The sequence below is a fragment of the Cyprinus carpio genome, chromosome B21, assembly GCF_018340385.1.
Source record: "Cyprinus carpio isolate SPL01 chromosome B21, ASM1834038v1, whole genome shotgun sequence".
Taxonomy (NCBI): domain Eukaryota; kingdom Metazoa; phylum Chordata; class Actinopteri; order Cypriniformes; family Cyprinidae; genus Cyprinus; species Cyprinus carpio.
In genome coordinates, this window is record NC_056617.1 from 19,349,819 (window position 1) to 19,376,534 (window position 26,716).

A 26,716-nucleotide genomic window follows, 5' to 3' on the forward strand; every position below is an offset into this window, starting at 1 on the left:
CGATCTCTAACGCGACGGGGACAGGCGAGACTGCAGTGTAAAGGTGAGACTATCCCACACAAGTTTTCCACTCGCCGCAGTGCTGTGAGAGGATCCTTCAGAGCCGGAGTCAGTGACACACTGATGCAGAACACACACGTCTACAGCTCACGTCCTCAACTGTTGAATAAGAGCAGCGCTATGCGTCTGGTACAGATCTGATGTGCATCGCGTGTGGTGATGATGATGATGATGATGATGGGGAAAGTGTCCCACTGCTGGGGATGTTCATTTATTCATGCATAATGTGATTCAAGTTGGCTAGTTACTGTTTGTACGCAATGTTAGTGAGCTGGTCTCCCCAGAGGCTTTTATTAATTTATTCATTTTTTTAATTATTTTTTTTATTTTTTTGCATTTTAAACAGTGACATAATTTACAATGTATATATAATGTACATGTTTATAATGGATTATAAACATAAAAAAAGAAAACAAACACTTTCATCAATGTCGTGTAACCAAAAAAATGCTGTCAAATTTTGTAATCTAATTAATGACATGATGTGTCGATTAATTAATTTCTAATTTGACTGTGAAATTACCCACAGAAGATAAATTAGAGATAAGAATAAGAAACTAAAGCTGACAGCAGGTGACGGTAAATGTATTTATGAGTCATTCATTCACTCATTCGTTCAAACGGCTGATTCATTCAGGAATGAAGTAAACGGTTCACTTTATGAATCGGCTGTTGAATCATTGGATTCGTTCAAAACGAGGATTCATTCAGAAACTGAACACCGCAGTTCTGCAGTGGCTTAAAGGTAATATTTTCTCTGCAAAATTGAGCAAAACCGACAATATTGTGTTTAAAACATAACACAATATTATTATTATTATTATTATTATTATTATTATTATTATTATTATTATTATTATTATTTAACTGATGTATAGTAAAATCACATTTAAACTAGTGATATTCGGGAAAAAATCAGCACTTGTGTAAATACTGCTCTCGCTGCTCGTGTGATAACCCTTATCATATGAGACAAAAACACATACAGGGGCATTTTTGCCCCAATATCTTGAAATTTTAGGGCATAACCGCATTTATTGAGTTGTTGCCAGGCCTGCATCATATTTGTGTAATGTAAGATGACGTAAAGGTCAGGGGGCGGGGCTAGTGCAATATTTTAGTCGCGTTATTTTTCATATATATATGAATCATATATAAATATGATTTTTCTACTTCAAAATTTCCCTTTTAATTCAGTGTTTTTCTTTCTGAAATTGACTTTATGATCAAAATATGCTAATTTTTCCATCAATAGATAGATAGATAGATAGATAGATAGATAGATAGATAGATAGATAGATAGATAGACAGTCAACCCAAAGCGTGCGTTAAATATAATTATACAGTAATTGTGCAATAGAATAGAATAGAATAGAATAGAATAGAATAGAATAGAATAGAATAGAACCACATCATTCATTGTAGACCAAACTTGTGTAAGTAAAGGACAAGGTCATGGATATTTTTGCAGATATTTGCTTAGCATGCTTTATTTTTTTAGACATATGAGGCAGTAATGAATTTGCTCTGGGTCATCAGTCTCCAAAGTGAAATCCTGTTTAGGCAGCAATAGGACCTCACAAAATGCAGCCAAATCACCATTAGACTCTTGGCACAGCTGAGTGCTTCACAAGATTAGGTGCCTGAAGCACACACAGCTCTTTTATCGCTTAACTGGCATTTACAAACACACCAGTCACCTCTCCCTGATCACATATACAACACGTTTGATCTCTCACTGGTGTCTTTGTTAAAAGAGAGGTCAGAAGTGTGGTTTATTCAGCAGGAGAGGATGTTAATAAAGCTGCTGCAGACATTGTGCTGCCATCTAGCGACACACGACTTCATTCACCTTTTATTTAGTTTCACAATTATTTAATACACACATGCTGTATTCATTTACAGTTTGTAAACGTTGTTTGTTTCACTGGAGATTATAAGCCAGAATTATTAGATTTGGCATTTCGATAATATTTAGATGTATTGCTATATAACCTTCAAACTTAAAGGATTTTTAAAATCTGAAAAAGGCTTTGTCAGCATTGTTTGTCTTGAAGAACATTTCTTTACAAGTCTGTCCATACTTCTGTCCAGGACATCATTGGCTCTTATTCTCTCAAGCCTGTATTCATCGTATGTGATGAGTCTCATGAAATGCATCATAAAGACCGCAGATATGTGACATTTATACAGTTCATAAGTTTGTTTCACATGCACAAACCCTCGATGGCTCCTGAATGAACTTTATCCTTGTTTTTAGGATAAAAACCCTTGTGAAAAAGAAGAATGCTTCATTCTACTGAATCTGTACTTCAAATCTTAAAAGTGTATTTACAAATAAATAAACTACTTTCACGACTCTTACATGTGTCCTAACACACTTAAGTACACTTTTAGAAGTGCACTTTGTAATAATGTCAATTTAGAAGTTTTACCTTAGTTTTACTTCTAAGTACACTTATGCTGATGTGTTGACTAAAGCACATGCAAAGTACTTGATTATAATTTGAACTGCATTATTTGATATTACATTTAAAGTTAATATACAGTATTTTAATGTACTAAAGTGTATTTTAGATTTTTAATATTTCAAGTTTCTATCTATCTATCTATCTATCTATCTATCTATCTATCTATCTATCTATCTATCTATCTATCTATCTATCTATCTATCTATCTATCTATCTATCTATCTATCTATCTATCTATCTATATACATATTACCATAAATGCTTCTCAGCACATCCAGAAGTACAATATACATCAATCATATTTCAGAAACAACAGAATTATAAAATTAAATATAAGTTCTACTCAAACAAACCCCTCTAAAGTATCTATAATTGCATTTAATATAAATATAAACATACATAAATATATATTTTCATTTAATTGTAAATAATATGCATTGAAGTGTCTGAAAACATTACATTCAGTTCACATTTTTTATTTATTTATTAATATATAAAACTTTTTTTAAAGTATGCTGTGTACTTAAATTTACTTAAAGTTATTAAACTTTCTTTCTTTCTTTCTTTCTTTCTTTCTTTCTTTCTTTCTTTCTTTCTTTCTTTCTTTCTTTCTTTCTTTCTTTTTCTTCTTTCTCTTTCTCTTCTCTTCTCTCTCTCTCTCTCTCTCTCTCTTTCTCTCTTTCTTTCCCAGACCAGTATTCTGTGGGATGAGTGTTTCTGCAATTATGGAGACTTTTGGCCCAGTAGAAATTAAACTCCTGTAGAATACACTTTTCACTCTCTCTGTGCTTTACAAATATGCAACAGAGAAGAATTCTGTGATTGATTGACTGACTGACTGACTGATTGATTGATTGATTGATTGATTGATTGACTGACTGATTGATTAATTAAACTTCTATGCCTGTATGTATATTAGTGCTGTCAAAAGATTAATCGCAATTAAACGCATGCAAAATAAAAGTTTTTGTTTACATAGTACATGTGTTTTTATATATTACTTTAAATATATACCTGTAAATATTTTTTAAATATATACTGTATGTGTGTGTATTTATATATGAACCCAAGGTGTTAAATATTGAAATGATTCATGTTTATTTCATTGTTAACAGTCGTCATGTTGTTTTGCATGTTGTGCATTTTCAGAAAACGCTTGGCTGAGAAGAATGTGAGGTGAATTCCAGTCTAACTGATTGATAAATCATGTCGTTTCCTGTAATGAGCACAAGATGTTTGAGTGTGCGGTGGTGTATAAATGCAGCAGTGCTCTTGACAGACAGCAGACAGCATGCTCGCTCCCACACTGCTTCTGCTGCTCGGGCTGACGGTGACGGAGCTCTGGGCTCAGCCGTACCCCATCCCACCCACCTGTTACTCCAAAGTGCTGACCATGGGGAGGGAGATCACCCAGACAGCAGCCCAAATCAAAACTGACCACGACACTGTAAGTCCAACACACTGAGCTGAGGTGAGCACAACAGCAAAACACTGATGTCATTACTGTGATGTGTTTTATGTTGCAGTACAGATGCACAGCGCACCTGCCCGACCTCTACATCGACATTCACGTGAGTAGCTACCTGTCACTCATGCATTCAGTATTATATGAGAGACAAAGCTTGCTCGCAGTGGAAAGTAATGCTGACATTCAAATTTTAGGCTAAGAGGTAATGCATACTTTTAGGATCAACTATTTATTTATTTTGCATTGTGGCACTGATTGAATGACAGTTGAGTACATTCCGGTCACCTCATTATTTGTCTGCTAAAAAGATGTTAATTGCCTGGGATTGTCGTTCATATTTTCTGTGACAGAACGCTTGTGTGATGTCCACTATGATCTCGTATCTGTCTCTGCTGAGCGATCTGAGAGAACGGAGATGTGCGTACACCAGAAAAGTGCAGAATCTGGAGGCTGTGATCAGACAACTCTATATCATCATGTCACAGAAGTGTCATGGGGTAGGTCCAGCGTTTTATTTTATTTTTTGCATGTAATTGTATTTTTAAAAATGTTAAATGTCTGTCTGTTTAAAAGTTTGCTTGTGTGTGCTTTAATTGGGTGCCTGTTTCATTAAAGGGCTGTTTGTGTGTTTCAGGACTTGGTTTTTATTCGTGATAACTGTGACGCTTTACAGTAAAGAGGATGGAGAGCCCGAAATCACTTCAGAGTTTAGAGAACGATTGGACGAGGATCATAAAGAGCCCATTACTCCTCATATGTTAGCCATAATCATGATTTCATTTTTTTTCCTTAATGATTTCAGTTATATTTATCACTTGATAGTCTCCTGCATGCTGGTTGGTTAAGCCAAATGGACTTTGAGTCAATGTACAGAATTTTTCAAATCTTAGCTATCTTAATCTAAAAATAGAAATTGAAAAAATTATGATATAATGTTATGATAGAATATATGTATTTATGAATTGCAATTTATTGCATTTTTGAATACCTTTGTGACCCACATGTGTATTTTTCACAGGCATGTCAAATATTTCACTTACTAACTTTTTTAATGTTTAGTGATCCGTTCTCTAATAAATAAATGTACCACATATTACCACTAGATGGGGGTTGTGTTCATCAGTTTTTTTTTTGTTAAATCTTTTAAACTTTTTCTGTGCGTCTCGACTAGATTAATACAATGTATATTTTTAAATACAACCATTAAGATTCATTAAAATTCAGTAAGATGGTTTGTTATAATCGCTTGCGGTTCGTTTAGTTATGACGCGAGTGTAGGCTTTAAAAACTACAAATCCCAGTGTGTGCACGGCGTGCAGTGGGCGTGGCTCCGTGTCTCTGGCCGCAGCAGCGCGTGAACAGGTGAACATGAGAGAGCTTCAGTCGCCTCTGAAAGCGGACGCGTGCTCGTGGATGGAGGGGAATACGTCTGTCACAGTTTGATGTGATTTTATTTCTTTAAATGATGAAGGTGTCTACTTCCGTACAGCGTTGGACAGTTTTCAACTCACACGCTTTTATTTAAATTATTATTATTATTTTTAAGTGAACTTATTCATTGACAACATCATCAGTATTTTTAGCATTTGTGCCTGCTGTCTCTATTATTTAAAATGGCTTTTGCAAAATTCAGCAAGATCCTCCGACTTCCTACAATTGAAGTGAAGAAGAAAACCAAACAATACGAGCACGTTCATCGGGATGTAAATCCTAACGATATTTGGGAAATCATCGGGGAACTGGGCGATGGCGCCTTTGGAAAAGTTTATAAGGTGAGTTCTGATCTTAATAAACCTGTTGGGACAGGCAGCGAAACGAAACGACTTCAACCATGGCAAAGGATTCGGTCATGAATATTAATTTTAATTCATGTTGACGTCGCAGTCTATAGTAATGAACGTAATTAATATTCATAAGCCAAGCCTCTACCAGATTCGCTGCCGCTTACCAGCAGCGGTGTTCCAGCCAATCAGTGAGGCCCGCTTGGTGTTTGCGTAATTAATATTCATAAGCCAAGCCTTGAGCGTAGTAGGGTTTTAAAAAGTTTTAGGAATTGGCCACATGTTTAGTTATGACAGTTAGAATTCATAACAAAAACATATAATTTTTCCAAATAAAATGAAATGTCTTCTTACTGACACACACGTGTTAATCTAAAACACACATACGACACAAAATAAATTATAATTTTGTTTCCTGTCTTAGAACTGATTTACATTTATAAAAGAGTGTATATATTTAAGTTATATAAAACAACATATGAGCCGATCAAGCGATAACACGTGTGCACACTTGACTAAATGAATGCGCTCAGTATTTCTTGTACTAACATGATACGCATTGATGTGACATGAAGTAATGCACCCCCCGGGGTGTTGCTACCCTTCAGGAAATCATCCTGACTAACTGTTTAAATATACTACGATTGGTGTGACTGCGGTTAATGGCACTGAGATATCCTGACAGGTCACATGTGTTCAGCCCGGGGCCCTCAGGGGCCCTCAGAGTCACTGTAGGAAGATGCTGGAATGTGCTGCAGTTTCGGTAGGCGGAGAGGAACCCTGCTGTAGGAAATGCTGAATTTGCCTTTTGTCCCCAATAGGGTGTTGTGAACTGTGGGGTGTTTTAAAAGCCTGTGACATCCAGCGGGTTAAATACTGTAATGGGTCAGATCTCATGACAACACGCCCTGGTCATCCCTCCTCCAAAATGAAAAATAAATACACAAAAAGCCTATTTTTGAGACCATAAAGTTTGTAAATATATCATTTTAGCATGCATCTCTGAGCATCCTCATTATTGTAATCAACACGTTTTTCTTTTGTTTGAAATTCTCTGAAGTAGTAAGCAACTCTCATTTCTCTCTCTCTCTCTCTCAAGTTTATTTTTAAACTTTAAAGTTTATTTTTTTAATCTTAAATATTACCATAATTTCTAAATACATTTGCACAAACACTTTTAAAATGTAAATACAAATTTAATGCTGAAAACATAATATATTTGATACTCAATATAATAATAATAATAATAATAATAATATTGATACACACTTTTTTCAGTTCACAAAACAAAAGTTCATTGATCTTTTGTGTTGCAGTGCTCTTGATTTATGTATTTGAGCTGCTTTGTGTTCAATTACAAACAGTGTACATTACAGTGTGAGCATTTTTGGGGAGTGGTGCATCAAAATAATATTAAATAATCCTAAAATAGCCTTCATTTTCTTTAAGTTTATATTTTTATTCCTTTAAAGTGATCAGACTAGAAACTCAAGAACTTGTTAAAAAGTGAAAATGCTCAGAAGAGCACAGTATCTTGGCGCTGATCATGTAAGTGTAATAACACACAAGCTTTCTCTGACTGTTCGGTAGGTAAAGATTAATCATGATCGGGATCTCAAAGTGCAGATCAGATTGTCACCTTGTACTGTTGATCTCTTGCCTGAACATGTTGATACACGTCGCTCCGTGAAACAACATCCTGGGATTCTGTTTTTACACATATTTTCAGTTTTGGCCATGTGTAATACTTCCTCATTACTCTAATAAAAGAGCAAACTAAATGACAATGCATTAAAAAAAAGTAGGTTTTCTAGGGCTAATCAATGTAAGTAATAATCATAAAAAAAATATTTCGGACATAATTATTCATAACCACACATTACATCAAAATAGTGTTTAAACATTAACATTTTAAGCCAGAAATATTGGTGTTTCTCATCTCTTGCTCATAGTTTGATTAGAATATGTGCTATATGCAGTGTAGCTTCAAAAGCACCCGGAAGCTCAAATTGGATCCAAGAATTCTGCGTATTCTCGTTCTACTCGTTTATGGAAGCATGTATTACCATAAACAAAAAGTTCATATCGAGTAACTCCCATTTCAGACACAATATGACTAGATATTTTGTTTTTAATTAAATCATAATGGTCAATTAATTTGAAACTGAGATGCATACATCATCTGAAAGCTGAATAAATAATCTTTCCATTGATGTGTGGTTTGTTAGGAGGACAATATTTGTCTGAGATACAACTATTTGAAAATCTGGAATCTGAGGGTGCAAAAAAAATCTAAATATTGAGAAAATCATCTTTAAAGTTGTCCAAATGAAGTTCTTAGCAATGCATATTACTAATCAAAAATTAAGTTTTGATATATTTACAGTAGGAAACTTACAAAATATCTTCATGGAACATGATCTTTACTTAATATCCTAATGATTTTTGGCATGAAAGAAAAATCTATAATTTTTACCCATACAATGTATTTTTGGCTATTGCTACAAATATACCCCAGAGACTTAAGACTGCTTTTGTGCTGCAGGGTCACATTTTTGCTCTGCCACAAAATAATTCCAAAAGAAGTGATTGCAAGATATAATTGGTGGCCTTTTTACTCCGTTTGAAAATTGATTGCATTTGATTTGTGTCTTGATGTCTTCTAAAAATACACAAAAAATATTTAGGCCTATTTATAAAGTTCAAATTGGGGTGAAAATATTTGCAAATAAGTGAATCCCATGTGAAATCTGGCCATGATTCGACCCAATTCAATTAATTTATTTTAGTTTTTTATTTAACATTTATATATTTAAATCGCATATCTATTTGAATTTCACACTATTAAGATAAACAAACGAATAAACTTAATGCGAGGCAAGTCATACAGTACATAAATGAAACCGGTCAGATTTCTGCACTTAAAAACTTAAGGCATCTGTTTGATTTTATGTAAACAGTCATATTCAAAATGCATATGTTCAGATTGCGTATAATCTGTTCATTGTGGAAAATAATGAAACTTATTCAAGCATGGCTAATATATGTCTGGCTTTGCAACAAACAATATTCAGTTAGTTTTGAGTGTATGGGATTGATGATAAATGTGTAAACCGTGTATACTGTGTATTTAAAACCCATTCAGTTTATTACTACTATAACAGAAATTCTACATATGTCTTTGCTGTTTAACTGACACACATTAAACCGTGTAATCAATACATAAATCATTTTTGATGAATTGCAACAACATAACTGAATTGAATTCAGTCAAATCATGGCCCACACCATTTATTAAGGAATTCAGATATTTGTAAATATTTCCACCCTAATTTGAACGTTATAAATGAATTGCGCCAAAATAATGGAATTTAATTCAATATTTCCACCCCAAGTATTTTCCAAATGTATAAAGTCACTGAATTGAATTCTCGTGGAGCTGGTTGCGGTTCAGTAGGATTGTCTCTCTGATGGTATTTTGTCCTCTCGTTAGTTAATGCTGGGAAACTCTTTGATTGTTAATTATTGATGGAGAACACTTGAAAGCACATGGCTGCAGTGTGTGACGACGATCATGTAGTGCTTGTGAAGTTTGCTAATAAACAGCGTTCAGTGCTGCCGGCTTCAGAAAGATAAGAGCGTCTTCCTGTGGGTGGAGATGAACACATTCTGCATATTAGATGAACTGCATCATCATCCACAGTGTAAGGATCTGGTTTAGGCCTCATTGTTTCAGTCCATCATTATTTGTAGCTTTGCAATTGCCACCCGATTCATCGAAACCAATTAAGCCACTGATTGAACTTTAAGACCGAGAGATAATCAAGTATTTTGTCATGCAATTCTTGACAATCGGTTTCGTTTGGTCATTCAGTTTTATCAAAGTGGCCCTATTCATCATCATAAACTCATGTTAATAACAATGAGTCCAAGGCTTAACTTTTGTTTAAAGCTAATGTTGTTTGAGACACACTTAATAACTTTAAACTCATCCAACAGCATCTATTTACTTGATTTAGAGCTTTTTTAGCTCTAATTTAGTAGCAATTACTGAGTGAAAATGTTATACATATACTTCAAACGTTAAAGGTAGTTATGTAGTAAACTCAACATATTGATTTGTTTCACCGTTTAATTTTTTTGTAGTCAATTGATCTTTTCGTTATTTAAAGTTTTGCAAAAGGACTCGGAGTTATGACTTGTTTTGCTGTCATCATTCATAAAGCCACACAAGGATCCATTATTATGAGTGTTGGCATAACAATACATAGTTTCTAAGAATAGCTCAGAATAGAAACTCTGAGTTATGATTTCATAATTATGGTAATTCTGACACAATCTGATGACTAGTTGACTTGTGTAAGCCCTACCTGCTAATAAAACCGGCTTTTGGAATAATAAAATGGAAGAAACCCAATAAAAGTAACATTATCTGCTGAAAGATAGCTGCTTTCCTGAAGGTGTGCTGGTACCAGATGTAAACAGAGGTGTATTCTTTTTATGGATGTAATGAAATAGCCATTACACTGGGTTGAAAGTACACGATCCTGCTGTAATTGAGGGTTTAAGATGGCCCTGGAGGATATCTAGCTCAGGTGTAAAGCTTTGACTTCTGCTCGATCCCCTTGAGCAGGTGCTGTTATCCTCTCAGTGGAAATTTAAGTGGATTTCAGGCTTTATTTATGGTTATGCTTCTATGAGGCTAGGAGTGTTTTTGATGTACGTCAGCTGTACTGTACAAACCCTAGTGACGTTCAGATCTTCAGTCTCTCTCCCGTCTGTTTGTCCAACCAATGAAAGACGATCAGAGAACAGCCAGAAAACTTATATATATATATATATATATATATATATATACATACACAAGTCTTTACTGACCTAATTAAAAAAAAAAAAAAAATCCTGTCCAAATTGCATTATGCATCTTAACGATATTGACAAATCAGTTTTTTTTGATAATGATAATTAAACAACATTTTTTTGTGTTTTGCTGATACTTTGCCTGGTTTAGGTCTTCCATGGATAAATAAATATGACATTAAAACCTGCCGGCAAATCCCTGTCTTAATGAGTGATTCATTGAATCATTCATTCAAACCAACTGATTCATTTAGAAACGAAGCAAGTGACTGTCTATGGATCATTGAATCATTGACTCCAATGATTTGTTTAAAAGCAGATCATTCACCGCTGTGTTGCTCTGAGATGCCCAGATGTTCTGCTACGCCTTTGTTTGGAACCATTTTCATTAGCCAAGAAGAAAAAAATAACAGACAGTACTGTGTCTAAAATGTAACTCACTCAACATTAACTTTTTGTTCGTCGAATTGTATAAAATCAATACAACATTTGCGATTGCGCTCACATGCTGATATTCAGGAAAACAGCACTTTTGCTCGTGTGACATTTTAAACTGTATCATATCTTATAAATATAAAAAACTAAATCCATACAGAGATATTTTTTGATTTTATAATTTTTGTTATAGAAACACAAAAACAAAACTAAAATATTTCACAACACACACAAAACTCATATTCTCTCTTTTTTTTTTTAGAAAAAAAATACACAATAACATCACACCAATCATTAAAAAAACAACAGCTACGATATTACCATAGATAATAATTATCGCACACCTCTAAATCATGAAAAGGAAGATGTTGGTTTATAAGAAGCATCTGTGCAGAGGTCTTCTGATGTGCTTCTTCATATTCAGAGGGTGTGGAGTTTCTTTTCCCGTTGTTTCATTGAATGAGGTTAAGACAGAAGTAAGTTAGTCGTGTTTACTAGGTCAAGCATCACATCAGTGTGTGACTCATTTGCACAGTTTGACTACTCCGCATGACCCTAGCAACCACACAAACACCCAAGCAACTGCATAGCAATGTCATGCAACCACTGACAATACACTAACATTGTTTTTTAATCGTTTCCCCCTATTTTGTATAAAACTAAATTAGTCCTACTTTCATTCTCTTCTGTGTTACATTTTATCACAGTTAAACGTATACATGTCTTACTGTCTGTTAGTTGAGCCAAATCATGTCTGCTTTAAGTTTATATTAAAAAATCTTAAATGAAAAAATCTGAAGACAGAAGTCTTGTTTTTGAGTGGTTTGGCAACACAGTTTCCTCTACAAAAATCTAACCACAGTGACGACTCCACCTCGATTAACACTGCATACTAACACAACATGTTTCTCAAATCTCACGCGTGAAGACTATATATAGTTTACATTGGAAATGCATTAAAAAAATCTGAAAATATGGGTTGCGGGGAGGAGGTGGTTGGGCTGAATTGTCAGTGTAAAAAAAAAAAAAGAAATATATATGGAAAAAGTTAACAAAATTGCTTCGCTGCTAATCAGTATTTGAAAAATTGAATCAAAAGGTCTTTAGGTCTTTGGTGTGACAAAAATGCAAAAAAAAAAAATAAATAATAATAATAATTATGACAAAGCAAGGTTTTTTCATGTTTTAAAATATTGTGGTTTGACTCCTCAAAAAATGAATAACTATAATAGTTGTAAAAAAATATTTGTAATTAATAACTATGAAATAATATATAAAAAAATGTATATATTTGCAAAAAAAATTACCTTGAGACCTTTTTTTACTATTATTATTATTATTATAGATGTGTGCACCCACATGCACATTTATTCAAGAAAGAAAGAAAAAATAAAAAATATGTGATTACTTTTTAATTGCTGCTGGTTACATCTCTTTTTAAGATTCATTAAACTGAAACATTCAGAATAAATGTTTTTCAGAAACATTAAACCAAAACAAAATAGAAGAATACAGATAAAATGCATATAAAACATGGAATCTTAGAAAAGTACAACCATAAGAACTTGACACATTATTTTAAAGCACATTTTTATTATTTTATCTTTAACACTCTTACTTGCATTGATTCATTGATGCATGTTATTAAAAAAAAAAAAAAAAATCTTCATCTTGCATCAAAATATAAACTGGCTTTCCTATTTTTTTCCCAGTTCTTTCCGTTTAAACACCCCTCAAACCTTTACCCAGCGTGTGCAGTAAAACAGCAGTGATGCCCATTATTTGAGCTCTAATAGAGAACTAAAGCGGGATCCCAGAGGCCTGGTGAAAGAACCGCACCGAAGGGACGAGCATGAAACAGGAATATCAGCAGGATGTGATCATGAGAATCACTCTGACTTTGTTTTGATGTGAAGCTGCTTTGTTTTTCAGGCCCAGAATAAAGAAACCGGTGCACTCGCTGCAGCCAAAGTCATCGAAACCAAAAGTGAAGAGGAGCTGGAGGACTACATGGTGGAGATCGACATCTTAGCGTCCTGCAACCATCAGTACATCGTCAAACTGCTCGATGCCTTCTTCTATGACAACAAACTGTCGGTAAGATGGTTAAAGCGAACGGAGCAGATTGAGCTTTCTTGAACACTACAAGGAGTGACATAGTTTCTGAATTACTCCGCGGGGTTAAATTAATCATGTTTGGAGACGTCATACACACACACCCTCATCAGATCATTCAGTGTTTACTCAACCAGTGAAAGAAATACATAAATGAAGAAGAAAGCCAAAATATTAAATGTCAGTGAGGAATATTTGCTGCGTTATTCACAGGGGTGTAAAATTACTTTAGAAAGATTGCAGCCTTCATCACTTTTGCACAGAGATTGATTGATTGACATGGAAACAAAAAAACGTAAAGTGCTTTTTCCTCATTTCTTGAACTGTCACCGTTGGCATATAATGCAACAAAGGTGGCTAAAGTTAACAGATTTTATTAATAGACCTATCAATATTTGTGTTAAAATAACATATTGATGCTGCCGTCTTTCTGAAGTCATTTATTTATGTAGTCTCATGTGAAAATTGTCATTTTGACACCCCTCTGCAAAATAGTGGGTTACTATATATATATACATCCATGATTAAATTTTTTTTTTTTTTTAAATTTTGCCATTCATCTCCATTTATGTTTGTCTTTCTCCAGAAAAAAAAAAAAATAAAATAGCCAGGGGTGTTTTTGAATTTGGGTCTTGGGTGTCAATCTGACAGATAATTTGCAGGTTTGACAGCTTAATATTCACTTTCGAGATAAGAACACGCAAGCTTCTGGTATCAAATATCAAGCTTTACGTTAACCACATCGTACTTGTATAGTTTTTATCGTTTCACTGAAGTACATGCATAATTACATTTTTCATGATAACTGTTTGCAGTGACAAAGCAACCTGCATAATCTATTTCTAATGAGAACTGATGATTAACAGACGAGATTTACTGAAAATGTGCTCGGAGTCTTGAAAATTTTAAAGCTGTCGGTTGGTTTATAAAATGCTGTTGTCACTCTTGTTAATAACTGAACGATAACCATATTTACTTCTGTAAGCATATTCTACTGCTGTATGAATTTTGTTACGGTTTTTATATGATGTAAATGATTTGCTAAGCTCAGTAGTTCACATTGTCCATTGTCCTGAACACTATATAGAAGCTGATTCCCGTTCTCAATTATATAGTTTCTTTGATGAGAATTAAACTTTTTAGAAAAGAAGCAAACTGGATGTTCCGTGTTTAAAGAAACGGCGGCATCTAGACTTGGACTTTAGATATTTTTGCTTCCTTTTCTACGGAGTGCTGCAGGGATGACATTCCTGCAGGCCAAAACCCAGAAACGAGATTGCATTTTAGCACTTCTGGTTCCGTCGCCCCGATTAAGTCAGTTGGTTTCTTTGAATAGTTTTTTAGCTACAAGACTGAAAGACTTGTCAAACATTAAGGTTGGTGATGTTGAAGTCATGTGACCGTGGCGTAGTTCATTAATAACCTGCAGTTAGCTTCTGCCAAATGTATGTAAAAGCTGAGTTTATTTGTGAAGATTATTGTGTTGAACAAAATGTATAAGAATAATATTTTTCGCAGGGATCCAAAAGCCAATGGAAAGTCCTATTAGGTAACTTCCAGGTTGGTCTACAAAAATACGTCATTAACGCAGAGCTCTGTTGATTTATGCATTGCTTTTAAGCTGCAAATGTTTGATAGATTAGTAATAGAAAAGTTTATAATTAGCAGTGACGCATGTCAAATTTGCATTTTTTCATACTAAAGCAAGAGGTGTGTTCATCAGTAGACGCCCGTAATAGCTGTCTGAGCAATGCTTTACTGTCATAGACGAACATATCTGGGTGTGGATGAGGCGTCTGGTCATAAAATCTCTCTCTCTCGATGAACTGCATTCAGATGGGAATGTTTGTGGGGTTTTGTTTTGTGAAAGGAAATAGCTGCACACTTGTTGTCAAACATAACGAGCACTTGTTCTTTTTAACTTGAGTGTGTCATGTTGACTTTACCGTATCTGTTGATGCAGATGCTCAGAACTCAAGCATTTGGTTCGTTTACATGACATTTCACTGAACTATTATATATGTGTAATGTTTGATTTGATTTGAAACTGGTAGACCTTTTTGGAAAAATGTTGTTCATTTACATATAAATATATTTTTGTCAATTTTTCCTAGTCATAGTATGCAAAACAGAAAAAAAGACCTATCAATTTTTTTTTTTTTTTTTGGTGTTGTTGGCTGTTATTTATTTATTTATTTAGAAAGTTTAATATATATATTTTTTAAAAAATTTAATTTAGTTTAATTTAAATAATAAAAAAACCGTCGAAATTGTTAAATATTTTATAAATTACATTTATATTTGTAGTAACTTTTCTTATTCCGAAGTGTATAATATTTTAGTGTCACCAAACAGAATGGCAAAAACAATGACTATTTTAGTATGCAGAGAATAAGCTGTCTAAAGTGTATTAAACTGGAATATCTGCACATTAAACTGGAATATATATATATATATATATATATACACTCTAAAAGATGCTGGGTTAAATACTACCCAGCACTGGGTAAAATATGAACAAACACAGAGATTGGGTTGTTTTGACTCAGCGGCTGGGTTAAACATTTTACCCAACTGTCTCTGGGTTTGTCCATATTTTACACAGCACTGGGCTGTATTTAACCCAGCATATATATATATTTATATAAGTGCTGTCAAACGATTAATTGCGAAAGTTTACATAATATATGTGTGTGTACTGTGTATATTTATGTATATCTAAATACACACACATCTATATATTTTCGAAAAAACATGTTATGTTTATATATTAAATATATTTATATATAATATAAATTATATGAATATAAAATGCATAAATACATGAAAATATTTTCAAAATATTTACTGTATCTATTTGTATGTATATATATGCATAATAAATATACAGAGTACACATACATATGTAAACAAAACAAAAAAATCCTGATTAATCATTTGACAGCATTAATTATATATATATATATATATATATATATATATATATATATATATATATAATATATATATATATATATATATATATATATATATATATATATATATATATATATATATATATATATATATATATATATATATATATATATATATATATGATCTGTACGAGTACTTGATTCTGATTGGCTGCTTTAATTGATGCACAAACACACATATGATTTCTATTAATAAGATAACTTCGGTAATGAATAGATACATTATATTTCTCAGCAACGAGCAGGTAAAGTAGTATCTAAACTCACAGCTTCATTGTTTGTTGAGAGCGATGCACAGTTTCAGTTAATTCACAGTCTGCTTTGCGTCGGGTCACGAGTGATCCTTTGCCTCCACGTCGTGCAATAAAATCGTTTAATGCACAGCTAGCTGTTGATTATCCCTTACATATATATAACATCATCTACAGGTATAACTTTTTTTTTTTCCTGATTTGTTTTTGACTTAAGTGTGTAGCGGTCAGCAGCCGTTTAAATATGTACAGTAACAGGTGTGTGAAGATCTCTGGCCACATGCATCAAAACACATTGTATTATCGCGTGTCATGGGATCTTCTGAACTCTTGTAAGCTGTTGCTCCTAAGAGCCAATTTAACAGCCGGATGAAGGACTGCTGTCTCTCCTCCATCTGTGCGCTCACCGCCAACATAATCTTCTCTAATCCTCTTTTATCGCCATCACACACTGTCTGCTTCAGTTCAGTGTGCCACGACATTATCAGTAATGAATGTTGAGTCTGGTATCTCAGTAAAGGTCAACAATAGGATGTTGTCTAGGACTAGTACTATTTGAAGACATTGCGTACCATGAAGAACATTAAATGGCTATAATCTGAACTTCAGTCAATGTTACTCAAGGTTTGCTGAAAAAGAAAAAAACAATAGACACCATCACAAAATTTGTAATGGTTTTACTGGTTATAATGGGCCTTGTATTGGTTTTAATGGAAACTGTAATGGACCCTGTGGGTCTGGTAATTGGTCACCTTCTATTGGTGGCTTATGTCCTAAAACACACTACAGAAAACCATGGCTGTAAAGTTTCCATTCCAGGTTAACATGCTACATCCAAATCTTTTATTTTAAAGTGTCAAGGAAAATCCATGATCGCGATCGTGGCTCATCTCTCTACAGGCTCTTGGATAAAGTCCTTTAGCCATCTGTTACGTCTAAATGTAAGCGTGGTGCTCTGTGCCAGTGAGGGGAAAGTGGTAATCACCATAATTATTTATTCAGCAGGTTGAATAAGGTTCAGGGCATAGTCCGGAATCAGTGGAGTTATCACAGTCTTTATTGACTCAAGCAGGTGTTAACAGTGTTGAGGAATTGTCTCATTAAACCCTCAGTCGTTTCTGTTTGTTTAACCTCTTGTTGCGTTTGTCTGAGATGTGTGTGTGTGTGTAGGCGCTCAAGGAATCTCACGTGTGTGTGTGTGTTTGCTCAAACTCTCAAAATCTGAGTTTGTTCATGTGGTCTGACTGGTTATTCTGCCCTTCTGTGCCTGCGGGCATCGGTGTGTCATCTGGAAGATTCCACACATTTCAGAAAGCAAACAACTGATGTAGATGGTTTCTCTAGTTTATATTACGTCGACAGGTGATACTATAATTAAAGGACATTTTCTTTATATTATATTATATTCATTCATTTAGAGTCCAGAAAATGCATTTAACTATGGATTTCATACAAGCAATAACTTGAATACACCTTTTCTATGATTGAATATCTAAATTTAAATTGATTTTGAAATGTTAAAGTTAAAAAAAATTCATTACACCCCATATAACACAAAAAGTGTACTATTAGAGATATTTTGTAATATATTTAAAAATAGATGAAAATGGTTAATATACATTGCTAATATAGATTTTAAAATATAGCTACATTTAAAATATTTTTAAAGATGTTTTAGATACTTAGATCTCCTTATGTATGTTTGGGACTTTTTAAATATAATTGCAGTTTAAATATATTTATGTTGTCCAAAATGAATTTTATTGTTTGAATGTTTTTTTTTTTTTTTTTTTTTTTTGGCCTTTTGAAGTACATTTTGCATTTGGCATTTAAATGTTTAAACAAACTTTATTATCAACTTGAAAACTATATTTCATTAAGCCATGCTGTTTAACACATAATTTGCAATTTATCTAAATTATACAGTATTTTTGACCTATACAGTAAATAATAATAATAATAATAATAATAATAATTAATAATTCCCCTTTGGAAAATTATTATAAAATAATTTTAAAATACTGATTTAAGATATGAGCATTGACATTAATTCAAAGTCCCTCCCTCAAAACCCAACATGAATACACATTGATTTTCCCTTGAACATGCTTATTTGTCATTGACCCACAAATAATCAAATCTTAAAACTTTTAGTTCTGTGATATCTAGTCACTGTAGTATCTTCAGGATCTTGTTATAATAGCTTTTGAAATGCTCTTCCTGTACATTCTCTCTGTAAACACAGTTATGTGTGTATTGTTTGAAAAACGTGACTCATTGGACAGTGTTGGCTCAGTAATGAATATGCTGAAAGAGAGTCTTTTCTGTAGTACACAGTAGACGTGGCTATATTTGCTGTCATTCAGCATTCTTTCATCTATCCACCCGTTTTGCAAACAGCTTGTCCTATGTAGGGTAACGGGGATGCTGGAGACTAACCAAGCGTCATTGGCCACAGGAAACACCCTGTTTGGATCATACAACAATTATATAATAGTACGATCATGACACAGGCAAACTTGTTCAGTGACATCAGCCTCATAATCTGCTGTTGTTTAAGGCAAGCAGTTTAGTACAGATTCATGTCTCTAAGGCAAGCATTACTGTTATTAAAACTTTATTCTTGGGGTTGAACACTGAGCCAGGTCCCAGTCCATATCTAGAGACCAGTATATATATATCCTAGCGAAACCAAGATTGTGGCGTGGTCAGACGCAGCGGCTACTCCGGGTCCCAAAAACATTGTTTTTATGTCTGTTAGTCTCGTTTCCTCATCTTCGAACAGTCTCACCTTATCGCAGAATCATCAGATAAACACTCGGAAACACACCTGTGATCGACAGAGCCTTTTGGAAATCGGCAGTGTGTACAAACAACAGCTTTCGCCGGAGACTACTGAGAAGCTAAGAGGCCTCTGTCTGCTGCTGAAGCCAAGCCCCGAGACCACGGCCTCGCCTACTGACCTTACCTGCACAAAACGGCGATGCCCCACTAGACCAGCGATTCCATCAATCATGCTTTCAAACATTCGCTCTCTGGAAAATAAACTAGACTTAATTCAACTCAGTCGGTCTACACAGCATGAGACAAGGGATTGTTTTCACCGAAACATGGCTAAATGACAACTTTTCTGACTCCGCCATTCAGCTACATGGACTTGCCTGCTATCGATCGGACAGGGACAAAGAACTCTCTGGTAAGTCTCGCGGAGGTGGGTTGTGTGTGTACGTCAACAAAGAGTAGTGAAATAATCCTGTGGTAGTGACATCGCTGGTGGTGTTTATGTTTGTGAAGTGTCGACCGTTCTATCTGCCGCGGGAGTTCACGGCCATTGTTATTGTCGCAGTTTACATCCCCCGTGTGCTAACGTGAAGGACGCGCTTCCCGAGTTGTACAGCGCCATCAGCGAACAACAAACAATTAACCCTGATGGCTTTTCATTATAGCCGGTGACTTCAACCACACAAACTTAAAGACAGTTTTGCTAAAGTTCTACCAACATGTGAACTTTGCAACAAAGGGGAAAAACACACTGGACTTTGTCTACACAACAGAAAAGAATGCGTACAAGGCTGTACCCCGCCCCCCCCTCAGGTACTCGGATCACATCTCTGTTATGCTAATTCCAGCATACAGACCACTTCTGAAACTCACTATCACACCCCACAGGCCTGTGATGATGATACATTACTCCCAGATGCACTTAACCACTTTTATTCACAGTTTGAAATGCAGAATGACACACCTGCACAAAAACTGCCTATACCTCCCAACGACCAGGTGCTCTGTCTGTCTCCAGTCGATGTAAGGAAGAACCTATCTAGGATTAACCCACGCAAGACCGCGGGTGCTGACGACATACCTGGCTGAAAGACTGTGCAGCACAGCTGACAGATGTCCTAACAGATATCTTCAACACCTAGCTGAGCAAGGCAGTCGTCCCCACATGTCTCAAATCCACAACCATCATACCGGCACCAAATAAATCACCTGTGTCCTGTTTAAACGACTACCATCCCATAGCGCTGACTCCAATCACGATGAAGTGCTTTGAGAGGTTAGTCATGCACAACATAAAAAAAGTGAAAGTGACGTGACATACAGTCAAGTATGGTGACCCATACTCAGAATTTGTGCTCTGTCTTTAACCTATCCAAAGTGCACACATACAGCAGTGACACACACACCGTGAACACACACCCAGAGCAGTGTGTAGCCATTTATGTTGTGGCACCTGGGGAGCAGTTGGGGGTTCAGTGCCTTGCTCAAGAACACCTCAGTCGTGGTATTGCCGGCCCGAGACTCGAACCCACAACCTTAGGGTTAGGAGTCAAACTCTCTAACCACTAGGACACGACTTCCCCACAACCTTACCACATCACAGAAAACTGTCTGCAACATTCTTCTTTTGTGCACTAGACACTTTTCACACACACTGCTGTGTGTACATAATCCCACAAAAGACTCAAATATGTGTTTATATGCTCATGCACTACAAATCATCTTGCACTATACCCCAGCCAGCTGCTTGACTTACAATGTTTCTCTTTGCACATGTACAGTATTCTGTGAAGCATTCGTATAGTCTATATATTTTTCCTTTTCAGTCTATGTATAGGTAAACATTTATATACCATATATTCATATTCAAAATCTGTCATTAGGTTAGTTGTGTATAGGTACAGTGTTTATGTGTAGCATTTGTATAGTTTGTATTTTGTTTTTAGTTTATGTATAGGTAAACATTTATATATAGTATATTTATAGTCAAAATCTGTCAGTAGGTTAGTTGTGTATAGGTTTATACTGTTTAATTCATTGTTGTATGTCTGTATTTATGTAGCACCGTGGTCCTGTGAGGCATGACATTTCGTCCCACTGTATACCACACATGTAGCGGAATGCCAATAAAGCTCAACTTGAACTTTATATTTTAATCTTAGCACATTTTAAGGCCAGTTAGAGTATGTGATTTTGCATGTATAAAGTTTTGCATGAAGCTTATTGATGAATCATGACTTGTTTGTGAAAATGTATGCAGATTTTTTGCTTGTGAGCATTTAGTGAATGAAACCCAATGTCACTTTATCCAGAAACCAAAGGCCAGTTAATAACCACATAACAACCAACGTTTTTTACACCACAGACTGAAAAAAATAAGCATTGCTTGGTAAATGGTTGACCTAAATTGGTATTATTTAATTGTCTACTTATTTAACAGCTGAATAATTGTTGGTTGATTATAATCCATTACATACCTTTCTATCAAAGTTATTTGACATTATCAAGATTAATTTGTTCTGACACAGTTTAACTCTGAGTTCTTGCCATATTTTATGACAATTTTCTAAACTGTAGCGAATAAACTGTGATAATGGGAGACATGTTAAACGTGTCTGAATAAGTTTTAGTTTGACTGTATAAGCTGAGGGATTCAGGAGTGAAGTTGCTTCACCATCACAGAAAGCAACATTTTTATTGGATTGTGCATTGGTTTGTTGGATTGATGCCATGTCTCTTTGCTTTGGTATGTGGTTTATGTATCTTGGAGGTAGTCATGAAACCTTGTGTCATTGTGTTATCGCCTCCATCACTAAATATACAGACACTTGTGTTTACCAGTCCACAGGGGTTGAGACATGAGGGTGGTGGGCTTTGCTTTGATGGGACAGTGTTTCCATGAACAAATCGTTTTGAGTACATTTGCAGTTTTGGCTCAGGATCTTCAAGACATTACAAACTCTGCTGTTCTACTTAAACATTGAAGAATCTCTCTAAGTACATTCCTAAAGGAGTAGTCCAGCCAAAAAGGAATCTTATCATTAATCATACCATTCCAAACCCTTATGAATTTGAAGAATGACAGTGAAAAATTAGGCCTCTTCCTCATACATCGTAATCATATGACTCCAGAAGAGTTTAAATAGAACAAACGTCACATGGACTAGTTTAATGATGCGTTTATTGTGCCTCCTTGTATTTTTTCATTCATTAATTTTATATAGTATGTTTTTTAGAACGACATGTGATTACATAGTGATTAGGGATGGGCATTTTTTAAAATTCGAATATTTGGGCTCATAAAAAATGAATATTCAAATATTTGTTTATTTGAATGGCTTTTAACGAGAAAGATGTTTAAAAAAAAAAAAAAAAAAAAAAAATCAAGTTTTTGTCACCATTTCTAAACCAGCTTATGATTAGACATTATACACAACATTCTTACACAACACTACGTTATATCTTAGGGTTTTCTTTGAAAACGTGTAAACAAATATATATATATATATTATATCTATTATATATATATATATATATAATATATATATATATATATATATATATATATATATATATAACGTACATATATAAAGAACAAAAGCATTAAAGCTCAAGCAGAGCAAATTAAAAAATAAAGCAGACCATGCCAATTACAGTACAGAACGTACTTAAATTGGAGTCGGCCTGGGTTTATCATGTTTATATTGTTTCACATGTTATTGTTGAGAAAAACCGTAATATCCACATGCTCCGGTTAAAGTTAGCTCCTCAGTCTGATAACACTAAGAACATATGCCAACACAAACGTTCCAGAGGCACAAAGATAAAACTCTGTGCTAAGTAGTTTCTTCAGGGCTTTGTGTTTTCTTTTCTTAAACCACTCTCCCTCTAGGAAACTTAGGTAGGAAGTGTACATATGTATGTCCAACCCGATCTCATGAAAGTGCATATCAATAGCATGAGTTTGTTTCGATTTGGCATGCCATTTATATGTAAAAATTGACTTTGGTTTGCAGATGATATAAGGCTGTGCAAATAATCGAATGGAATTGTCATGCGCATCTCGTCAGTAAAACATGAAAACATGTCAAAACCAAATTTTCTCTTTAATCTGGAGAGAGCTTTGAAAAAATGCTGTGAAATTGTCTAATGACTCCGGAATTTGCTTTTACTGCGAAAACAATTATTTAAGGTGGTTATCATTTGCAACACATGACAAGGCTTTTTGTATGTTGAGCTTATCAAGTAAAGATTAATCAGCAGCTTTGGGACACACATTAGAGATATTGTGTATCTTTGTCATTTGAACGTGATGACATTGTTAGTCATGTCATATCGTTCCTGTTTTTATGATATAAGAGTTTATGATACTGAATTATTCTTGGGCCTAACTTACTGCATTTATTTAGCTAGAGGCAGGTTCATATTATTTATTTTTTAATTCAGCTAAAAAATTCTCCATGTTTTGAAAAAACAAAACAAATGTTTGATCGATATAATTAACTTACTTAAATGGAATTTGTCTTGTTTTTATTTGGTAAGTATCTATATTTAATAGGGACGCACAATATTATTGTGATATAGAAATCGTCCGATAATGACTTAAATGTAAACATCGGCATGGGTCCGATATATACAATTATGCCGATAAGTCTTGCCGATAAGACGAATAACTCGCATGCACTCAGGGTGGGCTAGTGATAAGATCAAGTCAGCATTGTGGTCATTCTTGAAGCTACGTTTTGCCTGAATGGTGATTAGATTCACTGTTTTTGATCACTGTATTTAAACTGAGAATGCTTGAAGAGAATGATGCGTCTGGTGCGCAATAGATTCAACAGTCACTCGCGCATGCAGCGGCGGCCTAATGCCCATCAGGTAAGGAGGTTTAATTCCCTAGGGGGTGCTGTTGGCCTACTTGTAATAAAATGAAAGCAAAATACACAAATAACATTAAAATTGTATTTCTGATTAAATAAAGCAGTAACTGATGTCATAAAATCACGAGTATGTTTTGATTTAAAGGTCAAAAGATATAGCTTACATGAAAAAAAATCACAAACATGACACTTGTTAAATAATTTCATACAGGTTTGTTTATTAATATTTTAATGTTAATTAATGTTTTTTTTCTTTTTTTTCAAACATATTATGAGCTCTGAAAGATTTTCAGAATGTTTAGAACTTTTTCTTTAGACCATCTACAAATTGATTTATAGTTGATTTAAAATTATTTTCAAAGCTTTCAGTGTACACTTATTATAAAATAAATTCATTATTGTTTATTTGATTTCTAACAAATAAGTTTTTGTTAAACTTATTTATATATGGGCTTATATTTTGTTAACCAAAAAGAAAAAAATCATTTGTTTAGAATCTCTGCAAAGGAGAGACTTGGTGTTGTTTCCAAACAAAAGGAAATATATCGGTATCGGCAAAATGAGTTGAAAAATATCCGAATATCGGCAAAAATCCAATATTGTGCATCCCTAATCTTTAATCTTTATTATGCAATCTGTAAATGTGTTCAAATAGAGAAACAGAAACTGAAACATCAGCACAGTCTAGAAATACATGCACAGACTCAGCCAGTGACACTGAATAACTCAAGTTCCATAGAAATAATTGTGATATTGATCAAACAATTGAGTGATTTGAGTTATTATTTTTCTTGTCAAAAAATAGCCAGGCTATGAACAAGTCTCTTTTCCATGCAAATATCAGTTTTTGTTCTAACCAGCTGACAACAATGACAGACAGCAGTGCATTTTATTTTTACAGATTCGTGTTCTTCTTTTTCTAAAGTTGTTATTTCTGCAGCACTGAAATACTGTGAAAACTCACTGGTCCAAAGTTGTGTTCCATATAACTCTATATTAAACCTCAGATTTGTTGTGATTGTGTTGTGTGCAGAATTGTCCCTTCTAGTGTGCATGAAACCCATGTCTGGTCACTGCATGGAAGTTTGTTGTGTTGTGTCTGGTTAAGACACAGTGTAAATGATCACGTTTCACTAAACTCTTTGTTAAGTTTAATCGTTATGTAAACTAAATTTCACCTAAATTATCATCATCTCTGGGCATTTTTTTCTTATCTAACCAGTCAGACTGCCAGACTCATTCAAAAACAGCAGTTGATTTTTAGTGTGTGTAAACTATTGTATTTGTTGTTCAAAAGTTTGGCATCAGAAAGACTTTTGATGTTTTCTTCTGCTCATCAAGGCTGCTTTTATTTGATCAAAAATACTGTGAAATATAATGACAATTTAAAATCATAGTTTTCTAAGTAGTTGTGCTGCTTAATATTTTTTTGGAACCTGTGCTATTTTTTTCCAGGATTCTTTGATAAATAAAAAGTTAAAAGAACAGCATTTATTTACAATAGAAATCATTTGTTCTAGTACTTTTAATCAATACATTTTTTTAAACAAATTAATCTCACGTTTGTTTTCTGAAATTAATCACTGTTAATTGTGATTAATCTCTCCTAACATTAAATATTTTAAATATACTGTACTTTTATATTGCAGTAATTTCACATGCAATCTTCAAATTAATTTACAAACAACATAAAAACAGCATATTTTTTATATTTGTTTAGTGGCATCTTTTTTATGACTGAAGGCGAGTATCACTGCTACCAATAATACTGATGTCTATATGAAATTGACCATTGATTATAGCCATTCAACATTACAGTATAAATGAGATCTATCAATTTTAACAATTATTATACTTTAAAAAATAACAAATTTAATTTAAGTGAACTTAAAACAATCTTCACATAAACCCATTTTAATAAATGTCATATTTACCTGTGCCCTTCATCAGGTAGGGAATTTACAGAAATTGAAAAAAGTTATCAAACACTAAATTCTAAATTAAATATAGGCGAATCCTACAAACATACTGATTTCCTCTTTTTTGTTTCTTCTTTGATGAAGAAACATCACAGAAACTGGTTATTGGATTATTTTGGCTGCTATTACTTTAAGAGCTTACGCTGCTGAACGTGACGGATCTGATACGCATCGTGTTTTCTCACAGCCTTTTATATATAATTGAGCTTGAATATAAAATGATATACAGCATGCCAGCGCATTTGTGCGGGCAATTAAATAGCATGTGTTAAAGCACAGTATAACGGCAGACAGGAGAGGGAAATTCGTGTTTACTGACGTATGTCCTGATAACAACTCATCTGACCGCAGTTCACTGATGTTCTGCTGAAGCTCTGGAAAGTCTCCTGTTTGATGTGCCTGTAAAGATGTTCTGTGTCTAAATAAACACAATTTTTGTCAAGAAAAAAAGAGTCAGAAGCAGCAGTTGTGAGTTGGGCAGCCAACCCTAGCCCCGCCCCTGTGTTAAATATTTTTAACGTTGTTAAACTGGAAAATTAATTGCTAATTTTGACAGCACTAGTTTGTACCAATACATTAACGTTCAAAAGTTTGGGGTCAATATATTTTTCTTCTTCTTTTTTGAAAGAAATCCATAATGTTATTCAGTAAGGATGTGTT

General features: G+C 34.2%; 3 protein-coding genes across 4 annotated transcripts in view; 2 read left to right on the forward strand and 1 right to left on the reverse strand.

Moving 5' to 3' along the window:
- The window catches only part of stk32a (serine/threonine kinase 32A), a 51,943-nt gene extending 51,690 nt beyond the window's left edge, over nt 1-253 (reverse strand). The window contains exon 1 of one of the 2 annotated variants that reach the window (XM_019102476.2): nt 1-248. This exon is cut by the window's left edge and continues 48 nt beyond it. The gene's annotated coding sequence lies outside the window, so the exon portion shown is untranslated. The other variant, XM_019102477.2, reaches the window with a different exon arrangement.
- The window catches only part of zmp:0000001268 (CYTL1 domain-containing protein), a 5,186-nt gene extending 93 nt beyond the window's left edge, over nt 1-5,093 (forward strand). The window contains exons 1-5 of the mRNA XM_042748116.1: nt 1-43; nt 3,681-3,978; nt 4,058-4,102; nt 4,350-4,496; nt 4,634-5,093. The exon at nt 1-43 is cut by the window's left edge and continues 93 nt beyond it. Coding sequence (XP_042604050.1) covers nt 3,823-3,978; nt 4,058-4,102; nt 4,350-4,496; nt 4,634-4,675 — 390 coding nt within the window. The 5' untranslated portion in view covers nt 1-43; nt 3,681-3,822 and the 3' untranslated portion in view covers nt 4,676-5,093. The remainder of the gene's footprint in view (nt 44-3,680; nt 3,979-4,057; nt 4,103-4,349; nt 4,497-4,633) is intronic.
- A 261-nt stretch (nt 5,094-5,354) lies between these two features.
- Nucleotides 5,355-26,716, forward strand: part of LOC109088307 (serine/threonine-protein kinase 10-like) — a 49,677-nt gene continuing 28,315 nt past the window's right edge. The window contains exons 1-2 of the mRNA XM_042747514.1: nt 5,355-5,771; nt 13,008-13,172. Coding sequence (XP_042603448.1) covers nt 5,613-5,771; nt 13,008-13,172 — 324 coding nt within the window. The 5' untranslated portion in view covers nt 5,355-5,612. The remainder of the gene's footprint in view (nt 5,772-13,007; nt 13,173-26,716) is intronic.